This window comes from Copadichromis virginalis, linkage group LG9 (assembly GCF_057382275.1).
Source record: "Copadichromis virginalis isolate Kocher_CV1m ecotype Utaka linkage group LG9, C_Virginalis_male_GT1.1, whole genome shotgun sequence".
In the NCBI taxonomy this organism is placed as follows: Eukaryota; Metazoa; Chordata; class Actinopteri; order Cichliformes; family Cichlidae; genus Copadichromis; species Copadichromis virginalis.
In genome coordinates this window covers 14,040,591-14,066,470 of record NC_140626.1, presented here as the reverse complement: position 1 = coordinate 14,066,470, position 25,880 = coordinate 14,040,591, and the positions used below count along the sequence as shown (strand labels likewise).

Here is a 25,880-nt window from a genome sequence, read left to right as displayed (position 1 = left end):
AGAGAGGAGAAGTTGTAGTTAGATAAACTGAAGCACTTGGTTCATTTATTCCAAGCAAACACTGTTATCTATCTGCCTGCACTACTTCTTGGTTGGTTTTTCTTACAGACCAAGAAATTTCATATTTTTAATTCTATCACAACTTGTTTTTAACAGTAAAAGAAGAACTTCACTATGTTGGAAAGCGAGGTAACATTTCAGACATGTGCACAGCTTTTAATAACTACTTCTCTACAGTGCTTGATGTCAGTAAGGGTCTTGCAGTGGCGTGGTGGTTAGTACTGTTGCTTTATAGCAAGAAGGTCCTGGCCTCAAATCCAGGACTGTCTTTCTGTGTGGAGTTTGCATGATCCTGGTACTCCTGCTTCCTCCCAAAGACATATATATGGTGCATGTTTGTGGTGACCATAAAAATGTGTGGCAGGATGAATGTTATCCCTCGGTCCAACCCACTTTCAGCCTGGCCCATTAGGGGGCGCTGGTATAAATAGTGGCCATTTGAGTGTCTCTGCATCGTTTGCCTGTGATCTCCTTTTTGGTCACCTGACTTCCTCGGTGTGGTAGAGATCGTTTGTGGGTTACTCCTCTAAAGTCTCCATCGCGGCTGGTCGTAGCTATAGAAGCCTCCTCTGAGCTATTCTGCTTACGTTCTGTGACCCGGCTACTTGGTACGTAATCAACTTTTGTTACGCTCTCTGCCTTCTATTGTTCTTTTATAGTAATTATTTATTATGTTTCGCAGGAAGTGTGGACCTTAGTTTTGCGCCAAGCTACGCGAACTGAAGTGCTGCTGTTTTGCCTTGCTGTGCTTTTACCGTCTGTTCCCGTTGTGAGAATTCTTTCTCTGCTGCTGTCAGCTTTTACAGTGGACGTCGGCGTGGACAACGGCCATATGCATGCCGGTTATCGGAGTCAGCCGGCGTGCATATTGATTGACTGTTAACTTATCGTCGTGTGGACGGCAAGTTGGAGCAGTACGGCGATTCCGTTTGCTCCAGATTTTAGAGTTTTATTCAGATTGTATGTTGTTTTATTGCTTTTTGATTTGTAGTTTGGATTCTCTGTTACACCACTGGTGGGAGGCCCTTTTTCTAGCTGTGGATCACCAGTGTGGTCCTGCAGTTGGGTTATCCCCCGGTGCTACACATTAGTTTGTTGTAATATATTAAAATTTTCTTTGTTTCTTTTATTCAGATGCGGAGTGCCGACGTGGAGGAGACTAGGGTGCCTTGGTGGTGGGATCCCTTGAGTGTACACACCTGCCTTGTCTAGTTTATTAGTGTGAGTGTGTGATAGTGTGTTGCACTTGTGTTTTGGTGTGTTTTCTTTCTTTAGTTGTGTGTGGCATCCCTGCCCCTCCACTGGTAAGCCTCAGCTCTGAGTACCTTTTTAAGCATATTTGTATTTGAATATTTATGATTATGTTTTTATTCGGTGTTTTAAATAATTACCAATAAATTGTCAATTTGTTTATTATTGAACATCGTCTCTGGATTGAGTATAGCGAACCTAAGTGCCTTTTTGGTGATTTAGTGTCATTTCCAGTATTCTCTGGGTGAAATTCCCAGGGTGGCGTTGTCGTTCTTTAAAACTGAAGAGTATTTACCTTATATCCCAACCTCTTCTCTCCACAAAATGGTTAATGGAAATACACCTCAATTAAACTTAAAAACATGAAAACGTTGTTGAAAAACTGATTGAAAGAAAATAGCAAAGCAAAAACCAAAATCATTTAAAAAAATGTAATGTGTATCAGTGTAGTCAAATATTTGGCTACAGCCCTGAAATGTATTCGTATGAAATTGCAGTCAGCCCAGTTGTTTTTGTTTGTATAGTTCTTGATGGGCTCTTGTATGCGACCGTGGCGCAGGAGGTTGGAAAGCCTGGAACCGGAAAGTCGCCAGTTCGATCCCCGGGCTCTCTGTCCTGGTCGTTGTGTCCCTGGGCAAGACATTTCCCCTACTGGTGTTGGCCAGAGGGGCCGATGGCGCGATATGGCAGCCTCGCTTCTGTCAGTCTGCCCCAGGGCAGCTGTGGCTACAACTGTAGCTGCCTCCACCAGTGTGTGAATGTGAGTGAATGAATAATGGAATTGTAAAGCGCTTTGGGTGCATTGAAAAGCGTTATATAAATCCAATCCATTATTATTATTATTATTATTGTATGTGTGGTGGTGTGAAGGAGGAAAACTGGTAAAGGTAACTAAATAGTGTTAAGGGTGCCACCTGGGGAGGGAGTACACCCCAGGAGAGATTACAACAGCCAGTCTAAACGTTGTAACAGTAACAAAAGGCACACAGGCTCGTCATTAACAAGCAGAGGTTTGGCAAGTCAATTTCATAGAAGACAACTTATTAGAGAAACTACCACCAATATAGAGCCGCAGATAAGAAACCGACTTAAATAGCAGGATTAGCAATACCAAACCTTAGATTAAGACATTTCATTAAGACACAAACATTACTTAAAAGAACAAGGTTCGCTGCCACGTGCTGCCCTAGTTAAAAATAGCAGCTCAATAAAATAGTTAATCAAAATGGTGGAGACCGGCCACCTGGCGAGGCAACCTACAGATCGGAGTGCCCAAGGGTGCCACCAATTACTCTACCGTGCAGTCTTTCTGTAACTTAAATTGTGTGTTATACTTGTTTCCCAGTGTGTACACTCATATGCATCAGAGGGAATTCCACCACACGTCCCTAGCCCCCACAGCAAGCGGCCGTGCCTTCACTAAAGCAAAATAAAAGAAACCTATAAATCAAGCAACATAAAACACAAAACAACTCAGTAAATGATAAACAGAGAAAAAGGAACAAACACACACAGGCAACCTTTAAAACCTAACAAAATATAATAAAAAGTTAAGACTAAAACACCATAAAACACAAATAATCAATCAATGCCACACACATTGCCGCTCTTGAGCTTTAGGGGAGATGACACTGATGATTTACCTTTTTAAAGTTTTTTGCCAAGTCGGGGTTTAATTGTGAGTTGCCTCCTTTTTAATGTGTGTCACATGTTGATTTGTTTTTATCAAGTTCACTGTCGCTTATCCTGTCTCTCGCATACTGTGATACAGTTTTATAGTTTTAACCGTATTTAATAAAGTAAAGCTTTTAATTGTTTTAGGTACTACTGTTACATGGTTAATTTTATTTTGTATTAACATGAAACCCTTTTTAACTGACTGTGTGCCTGCAGCTCTGTACTATTGAAATAGGTACCTCCTGCGGGTCACAAACACCTTTTAGATTTCTTAATTCACACACTGATTTTCATAATGAAAACTACTTTTGAGGAATCATTGCAGTCCTTAAACTGTGTGCGGTTTAGTGTTGTCTAACAAACTGTAGCTAAAGGCCTGATTATCTCTAAAAATACTTCTTGAAAGATCATATCCCACAAACTTAGTTTAGAGAGACCACACTGTCTACACTGTATATAGTGAAGTCTGCAGGTGTTTGAACATTGAAATTTGTTTTGTCCCTAAATTATTCTGGAGATCATCAGAATGAAAAGTTATTGGCCATGATTGCACAGCCCCTTTAAAAAAAAAAAGATTCCACAACATTATTGTATGTCAGGTGGTGCTCAGGGCTATCCAGACTGACAAGCGGGACATTCAAGGTCACCACTCCGGTGGGGAGGGAGCCTGAGATTGTCTAAATTGGAGTCTGTTCTATCGCAAATGCAGAACAAAAGGTTTTAAGACAGTAAATAAGTTGGTGCTCTAAAAAACACGATTGTTTGCTTGCAGGACAGCAGCAGGAGATGAGTCCTCTGTCACAGATGGTTGGTCAGTGAAGATGGTCACCTGCAGGTTCAAGCTCATTGCATCTCCAACCCACATCCACTGTCACTGCACTTAAGGGAAGTTATTGTTGGGTTTATCTAAGTACAAACCCTGCTGGAACAATTAGACAATCAACTGCAGCAGCAAAACAAAACACAGCTCTTCGTGTGATCACGCGCGAGGGAGGCCAACTGAGGTCAAGCGCTGTTCCTTCCACTCGAACCACGTCAGAGTGTCTGCAGAAACTCCCGTTAGTGCTCCTTTTATTGCAATTACATGAATATGCATAGTCTCATCTAGAGATGGACCGATCCGATATTACGTATCGGTATCGGTCTGATACTGACCTAAATTACTGGATCGGATATCGGAGAACAATAAAAAATGTAATCCGATCCATTAAATATCACGAAAGCACCTCACAAAACTTGCAACACGCCGTAACTCACCTCAGAACGTTAGCACGTCGGAGCAGTATGCATCACGTGATAGAGCGGCTGTGGCATGCGGGACCTGTCGGTGGTCTGGATAGCATTTGGAGCTTCGCTAGCAACCCGGCATTTCATCTCCGATAAAGTTATCCCCGAGAGAAGTAAAGCAAGTGTGTAAGTCCATCTCTGAATGTTTGTAAAGCATTCCTGCGTTAAGCTTAACAAGCGATATATGGAGCGACTGCCTCTTCTTGCTGCTACTTCAATCATGAAACGGCTTAATGATCAGCTGATCGGCTTTTCTGTCGCGACTCCGTCTCTCTTGTTTGTTTTTGGCCCACTTTGCACCAGAAAGAGGAAACCAGCGGCTGAACAACAGCAGCACGTTTAAGCTTGATAAGCTGTTGTTAGAATTTATTTAATATTACTTTCTACACCAGGATCTTTTTCTAGCTGACGCTGGTAACTGTGCAGGGGCGGATCTAGCAAAGTTTAGCCAGGGGGGCCGATAGGGCATTAACAGGGAAAAGGGGGCACAAAGACATACTTTTCTTTCTTATTCTCATTTAAAATGTCTAGCTTTTAATAAATAATTATCTGACACCCAAAGTTTTAATTTGATGTAAAAGGAATAGAAGTCAATTACTGTATATAGTGACTATTAAGTCTAATATATATACCCTAGTAAGCTATAGTACTTTTTCCTTTGAGAGGGTACCATCTGTGCAGTCTGCAATTTTGTTGAAGAAAGATGTTGAATCTATTTAATATTTCTTGAAAAATAATTGATTTCTGTGCATTTTTTTGATGATATGTTTCCAAATACAAGTGACAATCCTAAATTATCACTCTGACAGTTATGTTCTGTTAAAGACTTTCTTCTGCACTTACATTTGGATCACCTAAATCCACGACAGTCATTTGAGCAGTAATGCCACGACTGGAAACAAGCAATCCCTGAAATATTACAATATACCAAGCTTCTGTGTTTGTATTGTATTGTATTGTATCTTTATTTGTTTCAGACATATAAAACAAAAAACAATATATACACACTACATATATTTTCATTTACAGATGAATACAAAACAAATGTGTTGTGTGATCTAGAGACTGCACTTGTGGCTGAACCGTAAATACATTTTATTTTGATTTTATAAATAATGTAACTTGCAAAACAAAGTTGTGGAAAGCCTTAACTTAGTTTCAGGATAATTAAATCTGAGCCTTTGTTTCACTGTAAGATTCTAACAATGATGGCAACATAACTGTTTGTTGTTCAGCAGAACAGTGTCCAGTATGTTGGCTGGTAGACTTTCTTACATAAAAGTTGGGCTGATTTTAACAGCATTACAAGCTTTCTTGGTTTTTTGAGGCATAAGTTCTGGTAACTAATGAGGTTGTACAGTGTAGTGATCATTTTGAAGCAAAGGGTGATACTGATGTTCAAGAGCCGCAGGTCATTTTGATGTTTGATGATCTTCTAGCATCTTCTAGTGATCATTTTGAATCAGTTGACAATGCTGATAATGTGATTGAAGTTGACACTGTGCAGAGGGGTGGTGGGGTTAGGACTAAGGATAAACCTGATTTTAATTCCAGAGAACTGCAGCAGCGTGTTGATTTTAGAACGATTGCTGTAGATAGTCTAGACCATGTTCCAGCCAGGGTTAGAGGGAGTTTGGGTAATTTAATTGATGAAGCCTTAGATAATGGATTGCATTTTTATAGCGGTTTTCTAGGCACCCAAAGCGCTTTACAATTCCACTATTCATTCACTCTCACATTCACACACACTGGTGGAGGCAAGCTACAGTTGTAGCCACAGCTGCCCTGGGGCAGACTGACAGAAGCGAGGCTGCCATATCGCGCCATCGGCCCCTCTGACCAACACCAGTATGCGGTAGGTGAAGTGTCTTGCCCAAGGACACAACGACCAGGACAGAGAGAGCAGGGGGATCGAGCCTCATCTGTAACCTCCCGTTTACAGATGAGCTTCCCAACCACCTGAACCATGGTCGCCCCAAGCAGATGATGATTATAATACAGATTTATTTCTGGAGGAAATCATGTAAGTGCTTCAGACTAATGATGCATCAATATCTTGGGAGGAGTTGAATGTGATTGTCACAGTTGCTCATAACAGGAGTGGAGGAGGCATTTGTTTGAGACTGGGCAACATGTTGTATGATGACATTTTGTCAAGAAAAGGGAAACATCTATATAATCTCCAAAGTAACGATAGTAACTTGTGCTTTTGTGCCTCGTACACTCTGTCAATGGTTGTGTGTCTGAGGATTAAAAACTACTCTATGCAAAACAGCTACACAGCAATGCAGGACTCGAACTGACCTCATGTCCCATTGTTAATCAGTGGTGCTGGTTTCAGTCATTATGTAAATGTGCTGTTTATTATGTCAGGAAACCTTCATCAGCTGAGACTGAAAAATTCACTTGGATGAGTGAAAAAATGTTTCTCCCACTGAAAACACTACGTGCAGATGAACAGAATCATTGTTTTGAGATTTTACCAGAAAGGCTTTAGGACCCAGGGGATTGAAGGGAGTGTAAAGCAGCGGGCGCTCACTCTTTCTCCGCGGTTCTATCACAGAGGCGTCGCAGTCAGCAGATGTGGTGTGTGGATGTTTAGACGTTGTTGGTAAGCAATATGAAACTGAAAATTAGAACTTGTATCATCCTGTGAGAATATAGCACGAGTGTGGCTCATACTGTGTGTACTTATGGAAGGAGTGCTGAAGTATAACATTTAGATAAGGCTGGTTGGCATTCAGGAGCACGCTCACAGTAAAAGAAAGACGAGGAACAAAGCAAATGTTTTGATGTTTTGGATCATGAAACTGAAAGAAGATTTGAAATGAACTGTGTGTTGCATTTTTTGCATTTAGTTTTTGTCAGTACTGACTAACAAGAAATGAACCACGCTGTGTGGCAGGTGAATCATTCAGTTTATGGCAGGGGCGGAGCGTGGGGGGTGGCTTACTGGGCTTAAGCCCGGGATGTTTTGTCAGAAGCCCGGGGTCTTTTGGAGTGTAATTTTTTCATAGTTAGATGCCTGGCTGACAACTGTATAAAACAAAAAGTGCAAGCAATATTCGAAGCACATAGTGCACACTGTGGGAATTTACGACTGTGCGTGAATCCCCCCTGATATTGGTATGATCCGAGCTCAGGCACTAAGCACTGAGCAAGAGGGTGGGGCAGCTGCTGCCTGTGAGTGCGCTGTTGGAGAAACGGAGCAAGCCATACTAAGGAGAGCTTAAGTTTGACCAGGTACCAAAGCGAATCATTCCTACCGTACAAATAATGTAAATATGACGGTGCATCACGAAAGATTGATATCAAACTGATCACTTGACCAATATTACGTTACTTGCTCTTCAAGTGAATCAACAAACGGCAAAATGAAAATCTGAACAAATGCTATTTGTTTTAGAGAGTATTTAGTATTTAGTATTTATTTATTTATTGTCATTGTCAAGAACAATGAAATTGCGTTTGGGGCTTCCATACAACCCAAAAAAAAAAAAGAAGAAAATAATAAATACCCCTTAAAACCCAAGTGTACATATTTAACCCAGTGTGACTCCAATGCAATAAGACAATCCTTAGCAATAATGTTCGTAGAAACTCAGACAAAGACCTGAGAAACATGACAAAATACAACAATGCAACCCATTCAATATTATTGTACTGTGAGATATGATATCAGATATGATAGTTATCTATTTAAGAAAGAGGGGGGGGGGGGGCAGGAGGGGGAAGAGAATAAAGATATGATGCACCAATGCAGACCAGTTCATTGCTATTAAGAAGTTGGATATGGTTATTGTCCGTGAGAGGGGGACAGAGAGTTCAGGAGCCTCACAGCCTGTGGATACAGGCTGTTGGCCAGTCTGGATGTTCTGGCCTGTATAGACCTGTACCTTCTCCCTGAGGGCAGCAGATGGAAAAGGTGGCGCGCAGGGTGATGTTGGTCCCGCAGGATACTGTGCACCCTCCTCAGACAGCGAGTGGGGAAGATATTACTGATCTCTGGCAGACTTGTTCCAATAGTTCTGCCAGCTTCTTTCACCACCCGCTGGAGTGCTTGCTGATCGGCCTTGGTGCAGCTGGGGAACCACACTAGAAATCCATACGTCAGAACGCTGCTGATGGCACAGTTGTAGAAGTTCAACATCAGAGATCTGGGAATGTGTGCGCTCCGCAGTCTCCTCAGGTAGTAGAGGCGCTGTTGGGCCTTCCGTACAACTGAGGTGATATGGTTGCCCCAGGACAGGTCCTCGGTCACAGTTACCCCCAAGAATTTAAAACTGCTCACCCTCTCCACCGCCTCACTGCCAATGAAGAGAGGCAGATGGTTGTTATGGCCCCTCTTCCGGAAATCTACAATGATCTCCTTGGTCTTTTTGGTGTTTAAGACCAAGTTATTGTCGTGGCACCATGACTCTAGTTGTTGCACCTCTGTCCTATAGTTTGTCTCATCATTGTTGGATATAAGTCCGAGCACTGTAGTGTCATCTGCAAACTTAACAATGAGATTGGACGCGCAGGAGGAAATACAGGAAGTCTTAGCTCAAGTGTGTTTATTTCATATTTTCAGTTCTTACCCTCCCCGACTAAATCGGTTTCAGTTATGTACTGAAATATAAGAATGGACATTAGAGGCTTCTTTCAAAGAAAAAACTCAGGTAAATGTTATTTTATATGTTATGTTTTGTATGTTGTTCAGTATATTTCTATGCAAAACAAGAAGGATTTCAGTACACAGCAGGATATTCACATTTGTAACCAGATATTTACATACACTTTATGGAGAAAACATTTTTACTGTACAACATCAATTTAGAGTAAACTTTTGTTTTAGATAAATATTGAAATATCTTTTAAATTAGTTAAATGTCAGAATAAAGAGAGACAGAGCTGTCTATTTTTTTATCACTTTGATCAAAATTAGGAGTACATATACACTAAGTTTATTGTTAATTAATAAGAAAACTCCAGACGATTCCATTCTGAGCTGAAGAAGCTTCTGATAGGTTAGTAGAGTCCATATGAGTAAACAGGTGGCACAGCTGTGGATGCATATAAGGCAAAACACAGAGCCTGTTTCTTTGACATGGGAAAATCAAGAGATGTCAACCAAAACAACAGAAAGAGAATCGTGGAGCTCCATAAGTGTGGCTCAGTTTGAATACACTTTGGTGCCATTTGCAATTAAGAAATACAGATAGTTTCTCTCTTTACTCTTAAAGTTAACAAATATGTTTTTTATATTTATCAATCTAAAAAAATAAACATTTAGTCTGATTTGATGTTACAATTAAAAACGTGTTTGTGTTTTGATCTGAAGATTTTGTAAATATCTGTATATTTGATGATTGTCAGCACAAAGAGGGAGAGAGAGGAACAGAGAGGGAGAGAGAGGAACAGAGAGGGAGAGAGAGGAACAGAGAGGGAGATGGAGAATGAGGACAGAACAGAGATGAACAAGAGCAGGTGAGACACACATCTTAGTCAAATAGTTGTTTACCAAAAGTATCACCGTATCATAGGTACTCATGTATCTCGTACCTAGTGTTTCTTTTTAGGTTTGCTATTTTTCAAATTCTATATTTATTAAGTTATGCAGCTTGTTTGCACAACAAGGCTAAATAATTATATAAACTTTTCTCAATCTAAATAGTGTACTTTGGTAGAATTAAAAAAACAAGTGTAGTGCAGGTCTATGATGATTTTTAGTGCTACTATCATCTAGTTCTGATTCTGGTTCTGTCTTGGTTAAATCCTAAGTAGTCCTGATTTTGAACTGTTGTAGTCCTGTTTTAATTCTGGATCAGTTCTGGGTCTGGTTGAATTGGGGTTTAGTCCTCGTGTCTTGATACAGCCCCGACTTTGTTAAAACTAGTTTAAGGTGTCCTGCACATGTGATATATATTTTTCCCTATATGAAGTCATTCTTTTTTGAACAAAACTCAAAACAGAGCCTATTAATCTTTCAGTCATTTCTAAACCCCCCCAAAAAATCCCACATGCATACTACCCTTTAGGGCTAAGCCCCGGGTGTTTCAAATGTCTGGGTCCGCCTCTGGCTTATGGTGTGAAATGTCCTGTAAAAACTGTGAACTGTAAATATATACTGGTACAGGTATGCAGCCCAAACTGTAGGATGGCCTCTGTGTGTGATATTGTTTTTCCACTTTTCTCCCTTCTTACTTCTTTCCATTCTACTTATTTGAGTCAGGTCAATGGTCTCGGGTTTACAGTCGTGTTTTCAGTTATTTTGTTTGGCATGGTGCAATACGACAGCCGGGCAAAGTACAATCCCTGAGTGGAGGCTTAATACCTCATTGAGGTTTACCCCTGTGTTCATGAAATGATGACAGGATGCTCTGAGTTTCTCCTGTTTCCAGATGTTTAGTGCATGTAATACCTGCCTGTGTGTGACTGTGTTTATTCTATTGTGTGTTTGTGACTAAAAAAGCTTAAAGGATTCCTGTTGGTGCCATTACTCTTTCTTTTCATATGAGGCTCATTTTAACTATAATTTTATTACAAATGGTTTAATAAAAAAGTTCTGTATATATTTTCTGATATTGACCTCTCGTCACCTTTATTCTGAATTTATTCCTGCATGATTTGAGATTAGATTGCGTATGAATAACATAAAGGGCTTAATGACTATGAAAGGACACACTAAATAACCCTGTGGATGTGCTTGTCGATGGGTGTTTGTTGGTCTCTCAGTAAATGATGACCTCAGAATAGTCTGCTTAAATAATGCAGTTCTTCTTTCTGTGACAAACTACAGTTCAGACACTTTGACAAGTTCATCAGCTGGTAACAAACCTGCTCACAGCTCAGATCCAGACTCAGATTTGGTGCCTTTCAGCGTCTGAAGATGTGTTCGAGTCTCTCCACCAGCCGCCTGATTCTTCTGATCTCCCTGAGTGTGATGATGCTCATCTCTGTATCAGGTAGTTTTTATTTCTGGAGTTTGCTCTGTTGTCAAAGTTCAGTAACACCAGCTAAAAGTCTGTTTCTCAACCTGGTTATAAATCTATCTGGTCTTAATGCAACTTGCTCACTGTGAGCTAACTGTGTGAAAAGAGACTAAAACTATCACAGACTGTAACAGAGCAGCTGTTTCTGGATACATTTAAAATGCAACTATACATTTTATATTACTGATTAAATCCAGCTGTATTTTTGTCAGTTATATAATTTTTTATATTACACATAATAACTGGATCAGTAAATTATTCATACAACATCTGAGAGTTGTTTATTTCATTGTCCATGATATCTGAAAGGCTCTGAAGAATAGTCACAATGTGTGTGATGATGTGCTGCAGGGGCTGACCTCATGAGAAATGTCTGCTATAAAGATCATTCTAACCAAAATGCAAGAACCACGTTTACACCTAAATGGGCCAAAAACATCATCAGCTGTGTTGAAGACAACAGACCAGGCTGCCTTCATGGCTATGAGTAAGTAGAACTTCTTCTAAATACATTGAAACCAAATAAAATGTAGAAATTAATTCTTGATTAAAAATCCACAAACACAACAATGAAAATGAGATTTGCACTGAAACCTTGATGTAGCAGATAAATGTTCCCCTCTCTAACATACAGCACTACTGTTTGCTCTGTGATTGTTTCTAATGTGGTGACGTTGGGGAATCTGTGAGTTTGTGCTTATGAGCTTGGAGGAAACCTGAGCTGTTCTCTCACAGCATAATGCAAAATGGACCCTGCACATGTTCAGTTAACAATAAAGTGAAAATGTCCAATCCTTTGATTTGTCTTCTTCGCTCTAAACTTCTTTCTTTATCCTTCTGTTTTTTTCTTCCAGGGTCAAAACACGTGCAGGAAGAACATTTTTCCTCAGACCAAACACCGAGTGGCTTAAAAGGAAAATAAATGAGGTGAGAAACAAAATATTTATAAAAAAAAAATGTCAACACAAAGTTTAGAAAAACCAGCAGTGAACTTCTATCAAAAGTGTGAAGATTATAATATAGGTAATAAAAAGACACTGTGTGTATCTGTCTAATGGTGCTTCTTGTTTTCATGTCACCTTCATTCTTTCACCACCAAAGGGAACTCTGCTGTGTCCTCCAATGATTTCTAAATGGCGATGATGGAAACGATGAAACAAAAGCTGTAGGAAACAAGACCCTAGTATTTTTTGCTCATTTATTAATTCTTTTTTTCTTCTCTTTTCTTCTTCTTTTCTTTTTTCTTCATCTTCTTTCACCAATTCTTCTTCTCTTTTTCACCACCACAGGGAACTCTGCTGTGTCCTCCAATGTTTTCAAATAAACATGTAGAAAATCGATCAGCTTAAATAACTGAAGCTATTAATCTTTAATGAGTCCTCCCACTATAGTTTGTATATTCCAGCTGCACCACAGTGTTTAGAAGCAGTGACTGTCTGTCCTCTTACATGTCTCGTAGGTTTCTTAATTCACACGCTGATTTTCATAGATTTAATCTAAGTAAAGATGATGAAAACGATGAAACAAAGTTAAAGTAAAGCAGCTGCTGGAAACATTTCTGCTCATTTATTAGTTTACACTTTGACAGAAATATTTGTTAAGAAATGTAAATAATTTTTTGCAAATTATTCATAGCGCTTTAACAGTCTTGTGTTCACATATATATATATATACAATACAATATCATTTTACTTACTTTAACACGTTTAAAAGCAGGGGGTACACCAAATTGCTTCACAGTAAGGAATAAAGAGTAAAATGATGACACTGAACAGTAAGACATTTAAAGAATGTAAAATAGAGAAACAAACAAAGGCATTTGTAAGTAGGGATTGGCAGAATTCATGATAATTTAGAGAAATGAGTAAAGATACAGCAGTTAGTGATTGGTGAGAATTAGCAAATATACTACAAATGTCATTAAATATGAATGTTATTCTGTCTTCAAGCTGAGAACAAAGATAAATCAATAAAAGCTTCTGAAATCAGATTTTGTTTAATGGTCTGTTTGATTAATTATTATTTGCTGTAGGTGTTATAACTGACAACAAAATACTTATTGTTGTGATCATTTCATGATGACGTCATGATCACAGGACACCAGGAGGCAGCATTTAACCGATATGGTAGAAGTAAAAGTGAACATTCAGAAATCACTTGAAAAGTTATTCACAAATTCATATTTTATTCATACTTTCATTAATGTTGCAGGAGCAGCAGACTGAGCACAGACACTCATACGGTCCTCTCCTCCTCCAGCTCCTTTAGGGAAACACTGAGGCGTTCCCAAGTCTGCCAAGAAACATGCGACTTTGTCATTCGTTAGATTGCACATAATTAACTCTATTCCTCACATCTTAGTCCCTCCCACTACAGATGACAGCAGAAGAGGTGAAGACGAGGCATGAGACAAGATTTAACAGGTCTATTGCGGAGGTGTGGTCCCTGGCTCAGCTGCAAGGGCGAAGTAGTACAGTGAGCTCAAGGGGGCGGTGCTGGAGAGGCTGGTGGGGCCACAGCTGGTGGCGTTTGAACTGATGACAATCTCTTTCACCTTTATAGTGAAGCGAGAGACTGGCATGAGAATGGAGAGCTGAGACCGGCGCCGAACAGACTGTGGGTCGTTATATGTGCGTGTAATTATAAAAACTGATATCCAAGAGCACAAACATTGTGTGTGTGGAAGTCCATCTTACAAGGACGTTAACAGACATCATGGAAACCTTGTTTTAAAGTGGTGTCAGTGTAAGAAAGTATGAATGGCAGGTCAAACCTATTTGTTTGAGTCACAGGAACAGAAGGAGTGAGATCAGCTTAAATAACTGAAGCTATCGATTTTTAAAGAGTCCTCCTTCTCTTATTGTTTATATATCCAGCTGAGCCAAAGTGTTTAGAAACTCTCTGTTCACTACTGAGAATGGCATCCTAACTGTCCCATTTTTGTAGGTTTCTACTCTTTCACCTCCTTTGGCAGATGTTTCCTGCTGTTTGCATAACCAACAAGTCCCTTTGACCTGTGCGACTCCCACATCTCCTCCCTATTAGCCATGAGTCACTGCCAATAGGGCGCAGATGGGTGCAGATACCAGAACTGAGGTTTTAGATTTTCTTTAAAGCATATTTGTACGTCTTTACATTTTCTTCAGTACATTCATGATAATATAATTTTTGTTCACATCCCATTTTAAATGATCTTGAGTCGTGTAGTTTATACATGTGGTTTTATAACTACAGCATATTTATGGCAGGTTTGAAACAAACTTCTGCATTAAAACAACATAATAGAAAAACAGCAGAAATCTCAAATATTTACCAGTAATGGTTATTGGAAGTGTGACTAATGTTCTCTGAGTTCCTTCCATTTTTATAATGTTGCTGACTAACAGAGGAGCTAATCATGATGAGTAATCTCATCGCTGACCTCTTTTCTCTCTTTGTGACCAGCTGTGCAGCCTATTCCATCACTCATAGTTTGGGTTTGACCTGCTGTCATAAGGTCATCACCCAGGAAATAAAGACAATCAGACGCTACATTCAACAAAAAAAACACATTATGAGTGCAGGCAGCACGCATTCCTGTGAGCAAGCTGCGATTTAAAGGGAAGTCAAAGATTTTCCATGTGTAATGGCGACTCCCTGTGGAATTATGTCTTCACAGATGACTTATTACCACATCATCTGAAACCATAGAGGTGGTGAATGACTCTTAGCTTTTATTTGATAACAACAAGGGGGAAACTTAATATCTCAGGATAAGATAAATACCATGTCCTAATATTTTAGTATTTATATGATAAAATGTATTGAGTCTCTGCTTTTAGGATAGCAAACAGGCATGATTCAGGATTTTGAATCACTGAAAGACGAAATAGAAAATGTAATTACTGTAATTACCTCCCTGCTAATTAATCTTGCTGTAGTGTCGTCCTTCAGCTGCCTCAAATCTCTCTGCTTGAACGGACTCAAACTCCATCATCTTGACCTAGGGCCACTCTAACCACTGTGCTCATGCAGCTGCAGACTGCCACCAACTGTAGTCCAGGACAGTGGACCTGAGACTTATTAGTGGGGCAGCACACTCTAGAATTATTCTATTTATACTGATAGAACAAAAATCCATTTTTGTAAACTGTGTAAATGCTCAGAGTCAGAAAGGACCATTATCCACGTGTGACGTTCTGCAGTGCAGACCGAGCGAAGGTGTGTGTGGACCCAGGAGCAGACACAGGTGAAAGGCTGAAGACATGCCTTTATTTGGAGCGATTACAAGAGTGCAAAAATAAAAGACACTACAAGAATGGTGACGAGTGCTAAACTAAAACTTAAACTGGGAAATAATAGAAGTGACTATGAGAACCGACTATGGGAAAATAACCGTGACGACTATGAACTAAACTTTGGGCTGGTACATGAACTACAAACATGACCAGCACAAACTCCTGAAAGACACATAACGTGTAATGAACACAGACGTAGCGACGCTGAACACGAGGAGACTGAGGACTTCAATACACACATGAGGACACAGCTGACTCCAATGAAACATAATGACAACACAGGGGAGAGTAACACTCGACACACTAACACGAGACACGGACCTTCAAAGTAAAACTGGAAATATGACAGGCGCAGACTAGACACTAAAGTAAACCTAAGAACAAAACTCTTAACCAGAATAACACTGAAACTTAGGAATATAATAACAGGAAAACTAAAGAATCGGTAAAAACACCTTAATACAAGAAACTGAAAATGCCTGATCAAAATGACCAAAACTGTGACACCATGATATGCTTACTGGTTAACGACTTCACACATCGAAACACCGCGATGGCTGTAATGATGACACTTGATAATGAAAGTCAAAACCAGTGGATGACATCATGGTCATGGCTTCCTCTATCTTCCTCTCTTTATGACCCTTCCACCTGCTTTTTAAACATACATTTTCCCCTGAGTTCAAACGACTTATTAATAAAGTTTGGAAATGGATCATCATGTATTTTGTACGTGATCAGTGGCATATTAAAGATGACTAAAAAACAGTAATCTTAAGCTAAATTATGGTGTATATTTGTTGAAAATGACAAAGAATAGAGGTGGTTTTTGTGGTGACCACTCATTAAAAGCTGTTAAAAACAAAAGTCATAGAGGAAAGTACTTTCAGATTTGACCACAAAACTGGGTCACCCATTAATTGCAGATGGTTGTTGAAAGGAAACCCCCATAAAGTTACATGTAGGAGGTGCAAACCACTAATAAAATCAACACCCGCAGGTTAACATGAACGAAACCGATCACGTCACAGAGAGTCCCTGTGCTCGGTCTGTGGAAAGCCCTTCCACAGACCAAGGGAACATCTCTCTCTCTCTCTCTTTCTATATATATATATATTAACCAGGTGAATTAAAATGCTTGAACATATAACATGGTTAAGTGTCAATATTTACATGAGGGATTAAAAATATGAGTGAAAAATGAATGTGTTGTGCTGGAAAAACAGCTGATTAAATTTATTGCATAGATGCTAATTTTCATAATCAATGTGCAGGCTGAACTCAAACACAGGGCTCAGGAAGGTCACTTTAAGTGATTTTACTTACAGTGAACTATTTATCTTAATTTATTAGTTCGTGAAGATCTGAGCTCAAACGCCAACAGGAGCGGGTCAGATAGCTCCTCCACAGATCCTATTTCAGATTACTGCCTCTCAGGGAAACAAAACAGGACTTCTGCACAGAGGAGAAAACAAGTAAGCTACAGGCAATGTTTCATAGATGTGAGGTGACAACTTAAGAATCATGTGTGTTTAAAAATATTACGAAACATTTAAATACATCATCCAGCAGCTGGACTTGGACTTCTTTGACATACGGTTGACGAAAGGGTGTAAAATTCCCTTTAGGGTGCAGAACTTTCCTCTACACTAATTTCAGTAAATAAATAAATCTTTTAATTCTTACTTTTAGTGCTGCTTATTATTGCAATAATGATGAATCATGCAGATCAGAGCTTGCTTCACAGCAGCTTAATTCGGCTACAACTGCTAATATTGCTGCTACTGCTATAAAATGTCAGTGCTTGTTGGATGACTATTCATATTTGGGTTTATGGTGCATATTATCAGGCTTCAACCCATTACAGAAAATGTTAGCTTGGAACAAACTAAACAACAACCCTCAGCACTGGAGGAAGAAAGCTACCAACCACAGCAGTGTGTGGTTGTCATGTTTCCATTGTGTGTCAATACATCACCAAACAGCCCCTAATTCAGTGACAAGCTTCAGTATATAAGATGACTCACTCTCACACTCTGACCAGTTCATCAACTGGTAACAAACAAACCTCAGATCCAGACTCATATTTGGTGCTTTCAGCGTCTGAACATGTGCTCGAGTCTCTCCACCAGCCGCCCGATTCTTCTGCTCTCCCTGAGTGTGGTGATGCTCATCATCGTATCAGAAGGTAGAGTTTTTGTGTATTTCTGGAGTTTGCTCTGTTGTGACAGTTCAGTATCATCAGCTAAAAGTCTGTTCATCAAAGCGGTTATGAATCTATCTGACCTTAATGCAACTCAACAACTGTCATTAGGAAATGAAACTACTGTAGATTGTAACAGAGCTGGCGTTTGTTGACACATTGCAGCTGACTACATTCGTGAATTTCTTTTAGCTACTTGGAGAAACTCTGGACAAATTTAAAGCACAACTTGAAGATTTTCATGGTTAATTAAAACCACTTGTTTTATATTATACATAATAATTAGTACAACATTTATGAAGCTTTATAAATCACCTGAGAACACAGTTCATTTTATCCTGTGTAAAGTCTGAAAAGCTCTGAATAATAATGAGTATAATGTGTGATGGTGTTGCAGGGGCTGGCCACGTGGAGAGTTCCTGCTATCATGCTGCTGAGTACCCTAAAACTAGGAAAAACAGCCATGTCGCACCTAACTGGACAAAAAACATCATCAGCTGCTTTAAACAAGACCAACAGGGCTGCACACCTGGCTACCTGTAAGCAGAACTTCCTTTGAATGTAAATAAAATGTAGGGCTGTATCCAAATATTAGCATTTTTGCATCTACATACGAGGAGTGAGCCTTTGATTTGCTTTTCTCTCTTCCTCTCTCTATACTTATTCCTTTCTTTTCTTATTCCAGGGTTAAAACAAGAGGAGGAAAGACATTTTTTCTCAAACCAGACACGAAGTGGCTGAAAAAGAAAATAAACGAGGTCAGAAACAAAATATAAATCAAACTGTGGGCACAAAGTCTAGAAAAAACAACATTAACTTTCCAACTGAAGTATTCAGATTATAAATGAATTAAAAGGTTATACAAAGACTGGACTTTTCTAATGTTGCTCCTTCGTGTCTTCTTTTCATGTCACCTTCTCTCTTTCCACACCACAGAAAACTCTGCAGTGTCCTCCAGTGATTTCTAAAAGAAGCTGATGTGGGAACAAACAAAGTTGAAGCAAAGCAGCCACAGAAGCATTTTCCAGTTCAAACCTTTACAGAAACATCTGCTGAGAAACGTTTTATTATTTCTGTAAATTATTTGTAGAGCTTAAAAATCAGATTTTATGGAACTGTTTAGTTAAGTTGTTTGTAAATATGAATGTTTCAAATGACCTTATTCTGTCTTCAAGATGAGATTGATGTCAAATTCTAATAAAAGTATTTAAAATTCTGATTTGTTTCATTAGTCTGTGTGAGATTATTTATTATTTGCTGTCAGGATTTAAAGTGACAACACAACACTAACTGTCATAGTTAATGTGGGGAGGTACCCAGGGGCAATTTTAGACCATTTTGGGGGTGCTTCAGCAACCGCAAAATGAATCAAAGCACCCCCAAAGATTTCTTACTTTTTTGACAATATTTGCTGTTTGTGTGACACACTACTAAAAATATAAAAAGCATACAGTACTTGGTTGAGATGGAACATTTTAACAACAAAATTATAGATAACCCTCCCCCCCGCAAAGTGGTTTGTTCCAGCTCACCTCTCCCCTACTCTGGCTCTAGCGCCTTTCTGCCAGAGCGATGGTGGCTGAGACGCAGCAGAGCGGAGGTGTAAGTGCCTGGCCTAAAACATGTTGGCTGCATTTAACCTTCAGTTACTCTTTATATAGTTAGGTAGGAGTCAGTCCATGTTTCTTTTTAGCTGAAAAACATTACACCCCATGTTTGCTGCCCTACAATCCGTCCTGCTCTGTAGTAAAATCAGCAACATATGACCGTCCTGTTGCTCCCATTGAAATTTATACAGCCTATTTAAAATCTAAAACTTATAATTGTCCGCAGCCTTCTGTTGTTACCACTGTCCTGTTTGAAATGGATACTAACTAGCTAACTTACTGGATGCCCATTAACCTTATAACTCCTGTTGTGTGTGTGCGTGTGTGTGTTTGTGTACAGAGAGACAGCCAGGTTCATAATGGATATAAGGAAGTTTTTTCAAAAAAAGGAGCCACATTCAGGTAAAAGTGTAAAATCAAATGATCCGTCAAACAAGAATAATGTTGGATCAGTGTTTCAATGTTTATCTTTTATTAGATGTTCGTGTGGTTTGGTTATTTGCCTTTTGGTTGAAAGTACACTGAGAGAGGACTTTTTGTTAGTGATCATAATAGTATTTTTTATATCCATCCATCCATCCATCCATCCATCGTCATCCGCTTTGTCCGGGGTCGGGTCGCGGGGGCAGCAGCCTAAGCAAAGAGGCCCAGACCTCCCTCTCCCCAGCCACCTCCTCCAGCTTGTCCGGGGGAATACCAAGGCGTTCCCAGGCCAGCCGAGAGATATAATCTCTCCAGCGTGTCCTGGGTCTGCCCCGGGGCCTCCTCCTGGTGGGACATGCCTGGAACACCTCACCCAGGAGGCGCCCAGGGGGCATCCTTGTCAGATGCCCGAACCACCTCAGCTGGCTCCTTTCGATGTGGAGCAGCAGCTGCTCTACTCTGAGCCCCTCCCGGATGGCCGAACTTCTCACCCTATCTCTAAGGGAGAGGCCAGCCACCCTTCGGAGGAAGCTCATTTCTGCCGCTTGTATCCGCGATCTCGTTCTTTCGGTCACTACCCACAGCTCGTGGCCATAGGTGAGGGTAGGGACGTAGATCGACCGGTAAATTGAGAGCTTCGCTTTTACACTCAGCTCCCTCTTCACCACGACGGACCGGTGCAACGTCCGCATTACTGCAGCTGCAGCCCCAATCCGTCTGTCGATCTCCGGCTCCCTTCTCCCATCACTCGCGAACAAGACCCCGAGATACTTGAACTCCTCCACTTGGGGCAGGAACTCATCCCCGACCCGGAGTGGGCACTCCACCCTTTTCCGGCTGAGAACCATGGCCTCAGATTTGGAGGTGCTGATCCTCATTCCCGCTGCTTCACACTCGGCTGCGAACCGTTCCAATGCGAGCTGGAGGCCTTCACCCGATGAAGCCAACAGAACCACATCATCTGCAAAAATCAGAGATGAGATTCTGAGGCCACCAAAGCGAAAGCCCTCCGCCACTTGGCTGCGCCTAGAAATCCTGTCCATAAAAATTATGAACAGAACCGGAGACAAAGGGCAGCCCTGGCGGAGCTCATCACCCACCGGGAACGAGTCCGACTTATTGCCAGCAATGCGAACCAAGCTCTTGCAACGGTTGTATAGGGATTGAATGGCCCGTAGCAATGGGCCAGACACCCCATACTCCCGCAACACCTCCCACAGGACACCCCGAGGGACACGGTCGAATGCCTTCTCCAAGTCCACAAAACACATGTAGACTGGTTGGGCAAACTCCCATGCACCCTCAAGTATCCTGGAGAGGATAAAGAGCTGGTCCAGTGTTCCGCGACCAGGACGAAAACCGCATTGTTCCTCCTGTATCCGAGGTTCGACTAACGGACGAACTCTCCTTTCCAGCACCCTGGCATAGACTTTCCCAGGGAGGCTGAGGAGTGTGATCCCCCTGTAGTTGGAACACACCCTCCGGTCCCCTTTCTTAAAGATGGGGACCACCACCCCGGTCTGCCAGTCCACAGGTACTGCCCCTGATCTCCACGCAACATTGCAGAGGCGTGTCAACCAGGACAGCCCTACAACGTCCAGAGCCTTCAGGAACTCGGGGCGGACCTCATCAACACCAGGGGCTCTGCCACCAAGGAGTTGTTTAACTGCCTCAGTGACCTCGCCCCCGGAAATTGGCGGGTCATTCCCCTCATCCCCAGACTCTGCTTCCTCCTCGGAAGACGTGTCAGTGGGATTAAGGAGGTCCTCGAAGTATTCCTTCCACCGCCTGACAATTTTCTCAGTCGACGTCAGCAGCGCTCCGCCAGCACTATACACAGTGCAGGTAGAGCACCGCTTTCCCCTCCTGAGACGTCTGACGGTTTGCCAGAATCTCTTCGAGGCAGTCCGAAAGTCTTTTTGCATGGCCTCTCCGAACTCCTCCCACACCCGAGTTTTTGCTTCAGCCACTGCCCGAGCCGCATTCCGCTTGGCCTTTCGATACCTGTCGGCTGCCTCCGGAGTCCCACAGGCTAACCAAGCCCGATAGGACTCCTTCTTCAGCCTGATGGCTCCCTTCACCTCTGGTGTCCACCATTTGGTTCGGGGATTACCACCACGGCAGGCACCCACCACCTTGCGGCCGCAGCTCAATGCAGCAGCTTCGGCAATGGAGACGCTGAACATGGTCCATTCGGACTCAATGTCCCCAGTCTCCCTCGGAATGCTGTTGAAGCTCTGCCGGAGGTGTGCGTTGAAGATCTCGCGGACTGGGGCCTCTGCTAGATGTTCCCAGCACACCCTCACTACGCGTTTAGGTGCACCAGGTCTGTCCAGCGTCCTCCCCCGCCACCTGATCCAACTCACCACCAGGTGGTGATCAGTTGACAGCTCAGCCCCTCTCTTTACCCGAGTGTCCAGAACATATGGTCGCAGGTCTGCTGATACGATTACAAAATCGATCATCGACCTACGGCCTAGAGCGTCCTGGTGCCACGTGCACTTATGGACACTCTTATGTTCGAACAAGGTGTTCTTTATGGCCAAACTGTGGTTAGCACAGAAGTCCAATAACAGAGCACCGCTCGGGTTCAGATCAGGGAGGCCGTTCCTCCCAATCACGCCCCTCCAGGTCTCGCTGTCGTTACCCACGTGAGCATTGAAGTCTCCCAGCAGGACAACAGAGTCTCCAGGTGGAGCACCCTCCAGCACCCCCCCAAGGGACTCTAAGAAGGCTGGGTACTCTGAACTGCCACTCGGCGCATAAGCGCAGATGACAGTCAGGACCCGTTCCCCGACCCTAAGGCGCAGGGAACAAACCCTCTCGTCCACCGGGAAAAACCCCAACGTACCGGCAGCAAGCCGAGGGGATATTAAGATACCCACCCCAGCCCGCCGCCTCTCACCAGGGGCAACTCCAGACTGAGACAGAGTCCAGCCCCTCTCCAGGAGACTGGTTCCAGAGCCCAAGCCATGTGTAGAGGTGAGCCCGACTATATCTAGCCGGTACCTCTCAACCTCACGCACTAACTCAGGCTCCTTCCCCACCAGAGAGGTGACATTCCATGTCCCTATTGCCAGTCTTGGCAGCCGGGGGTCAGTCCGCCAGGGCCTCCGCTCCTGGCCGCCACCCGACACACAATGCACCCGACCCCTATGGCGCCTCCTGCGGGTGGTGGGCCTGCGGGAGGATGGGCCCATGTCTCCTCTTCGGGCTGTGCCCGGCCGGGCCCCATGGACTAAGGCCCGGCCACCAGACGCTCGCCCTTGGGCACCCTCCCCGGGCCTGGCTCCAGGGCAGGGCCCCGGTAACCCTATCCCGAGCAGGGTAAACTGTTCCCTCGGTGTCCTTTTCATAAGGGTCTTATGAATCGCTCTTTGTCTGGTCCCTCACCCAGGGCCAATTTGCCATGGGAGACCCTACCAGGGGGCAAAAGCCCCCAGACAACATAGCCCCTGGGATCCCTGGGACACACAAACCCCTCCACCACGATAAGGTAGCGATTCAAGGAGGGGAGTATTTTTTATATATTAATTTAATTTTAATTAAACTTTTTATATATTAATTTAATTTTTCATCTAATTGAATACAATCTATTTGTATATGATTGTCAGTCCAAAGAGGGAGAGAGGAAAGAGGGGAACGTGAGGAGAAAGTACAAGGTCAGCAAGAACCAGATAAGGAAACAGACAGGGAACAGTGACAGGCACAACAGAAACTGTTAAACTGACAAAGAGAAAAAACCTGATTTTACTCACACAATCTGGAAGTTGTGTTCTCCCTATATTAAAGCTGCTGTACAGAATCTGCAAAACAAACTGGGTTGAAACATTTTTGACCCTCTTTAACAACATTCCAACATAACATTATCATTGATCGGGCAGACTAAAATTAATTATATATTTTTATGTGTTTCAGCCACAACTCTACTAAAACCTCAGCCAGTAATAGGTAGGCCAGCTTTTGGACCGTCCAGTTGTCTGTATGACTGCTGCAGTACGTACATCACATTTGCACATTATCAGAAAGAGCCAAACAGCCCTGGTGGAGTGAGAAGCTGCAAAGAGAAGCAGATGCTCTGTTTATATTCTACAAATGTTTTAAGCTTGTTTCAAAGATTCTGTACTGCAGCTTTAAATGTTTTCCAAAAGCACACATACACTTATCAGTGTTTCTCAAACTTTTTACAGTGTGGACCACCTGAGAAAATGTCAAGCTCTCCTAAGGACCACTATGAAAGCATGAAACTCATAAATCTTACAACACAAAATTAGTATCTGCAATAAAGATTTTTTCTTCCATTGTATACATTCTACCACAGGCAAATTTGCCTCCATTTTTATATTCTCTTTTTTTTTTTAAATATTTTGTAATAATTTATTTGTAATAATTTATTCTGTTTTGGGAGTGTTTTTTTTATGTATCTGTATTATATTATACATACGCATTAAAAGTGAATCTCTGTCCAAAAAATGCACTCAGTTTACTTTTTTACTCACTATGAGCATCACTTATTATTCCCCCCCCTCAGTAATTAAGGTTAGGAAATTTTTTTTTTATTCCAATCCATTCTTCTTTAGCAGCATTTAAATAACCTTTATCTGATTTGATGGTTTTGTTACAGACTTTTCAAAAAATCTTGATGATTTTAAGAATCTTATGGCTTAATAAAGAAATTTGCAGACTTGCACAGAGATGGTAAAATTACGATGACTGATAAAGGAGACTAAGACAACAGACGATGAGGACAGGGAGGATGCAGGGACCGAAAGAGACAGGGAAGAAGTCTCATTGTGACGAGTAAAGTGTATCTCAGCTGGCCGGGCAGCTCTCTGGGTGCTCAGCCCCCCCAAAGCTCTGATCCTAGAATCGCCCCTGGAGGTACCCAAACACAGACATCAGAGGCCTGTACAAAGCAGGATGATTCAGGCTTATTTAGTTAACCCTGCGTTCTCTGTGCAACCAAAGTGCTTCACTGTTTATCAGCGTACATCACCATGGTAACTTATGCTCCTCTCCTTGCACCTTTGCCCCTCCCACTACAGTTGCCAGCAGAGGAGATGTAACAGACTGGGACATCCTCACTTTGGAAACTTGTCTTAACGTGATGCCAGTTAAAAGTAACCTTTTCTGAATCATACCCACTGAATGAAACCAGTTATACTTCAAGAGGGCCTCACTTTCCCACTTTCTCAGTCTATTAAAGGTATGTTAGGAACTGTGACATCTTTCAACATGGAGCACTGTTGCTAATACCCTTTCTTGGTCTGTGATTTCATGTTGCTGTAGTGTTCTGTGTTTATGATTTGCTATATTCTGAGTTTTCCTATTCATGCGAATGCATCCCATAATCTCCAAAGTTGCCAGAAACACCTTACCAAGGAGGTGTCTTAGTCAGCTGCTCAAACAACCTCAGTTCTTTCTGTTAGATGTGGGCACTATCAGTTTTGCTGTGAACACCTGAATGATCTGAGGATGAGTCCAGACACCTATTAGACAAAGCTCGTTTCTTCTGCTTTAAACTATGATCTACTCTTTCTAGTCCTCCTTGTCCTCCAGGTGCTGATCTCTACCATCCCTCTCTATAAAGTGTCTGTGTGTGATTAACTCAGCTAGCCTTCTCAAAAGTGCTGTCCATTCACATTTAAGCTGGCATACCCTCATCATCCTCACCTGCAGCATTGCAGCATGCACTGCTGTAGTATTGTTCTGGCTTTTTAACTTGTGTTTCCTGCATTTACCTATAGCTTGCCCTAGCATGTTTCTTCGTAATAGATTTGAGTTTTAGAGAGTTTTAGTTTTTGGGAGTTTTACATTTGCAACACATTCCAAGAGGATTTGGACTTTATAAAGGAGCTTTGGATGAGCTTATTTTGGAGAACTGGGAAAAGTATGCAGTTGAATAAATGAACCATCTGTCTGTGAGTCCTTGCATCAGGAAACAACAATTCTGTCTCCTGAGGGACAATCCTTTAGGTTCACTTTGCATTATCTCAGTTTCATTAGTTACAATAAGACTTATTGACATTTAACCATTTTAGTTTGTCAGTTCTAAATCTCTTGGAAACCCCCCGAATAACAGATCTCACACTCAATCACTACCCACAACATGTGGCCAAAC

General features: G+C 41.8%; 2 protein-coding genes and 1 long non-coding RNA gene across 4 annotated transcripts in view; all 3 read left to right on the top strand.

The window, feature by feature from the left end:
• Positions 1-918: 918 nt before the first annotated feature.
• On the top strand, positions 919-1,481 carry LOC146701586 (uncharacterized). Of its 2 annotated transcripts, none has more exons than XR_014922373.1 (2): positions 919-974; positions 1,195-1,481. It is a non-coding gene; the product is annotated as an uncharacterized LOC146701586 (long non-coding RNA). The 2 variants fall into 2 exon arrangements; XR_014922372.1 differs by having other exon boundaries at positions 926-1,020.
• A 5,331-nt stretch (positions 1,482-6,812) lies between these two features.
• LOC146701584 (uncharacterized) overlaps positions 6,813-25,880 on the top strand; it is a 32,933-nt gene continuing 13,865 nt past the window's right edge. Inside the window, exon 1 of the mRNA XM_085467881.1 lies at positions 6,813-6,886. The gene's annotated coding sequence lies outside the window, so the exon portion shown is untranslated. The remainder of the gene's footprint in view (positions 6,887-25,880) is intronic.
• Positions 7,437-13,239, top strand: LOC146701585 (uncharacterized). Its single transcript, XM_085467882.1, has 7 exons — positions 7,437-7,518; positions 8,849-8,936; positions 9,634-9,744; positions 11,057-11,222; positions 11,601-11,736; positions 12,104-12,176; positions 12,539-13,239. Exons 4-7 carry the CDS (start codon positions 11,147-11,149, stop codon positions 12,596-12,598), a joined length of 345 nt encoding a protein of 114 aa, XP_085324008.1. The 5' UTR covers positions 7,437-7,518; positions 8,849-8,936; positions 9,634-9,744; positions 11,057-11,146; the 3' UTR covers positions 12,599-13,239.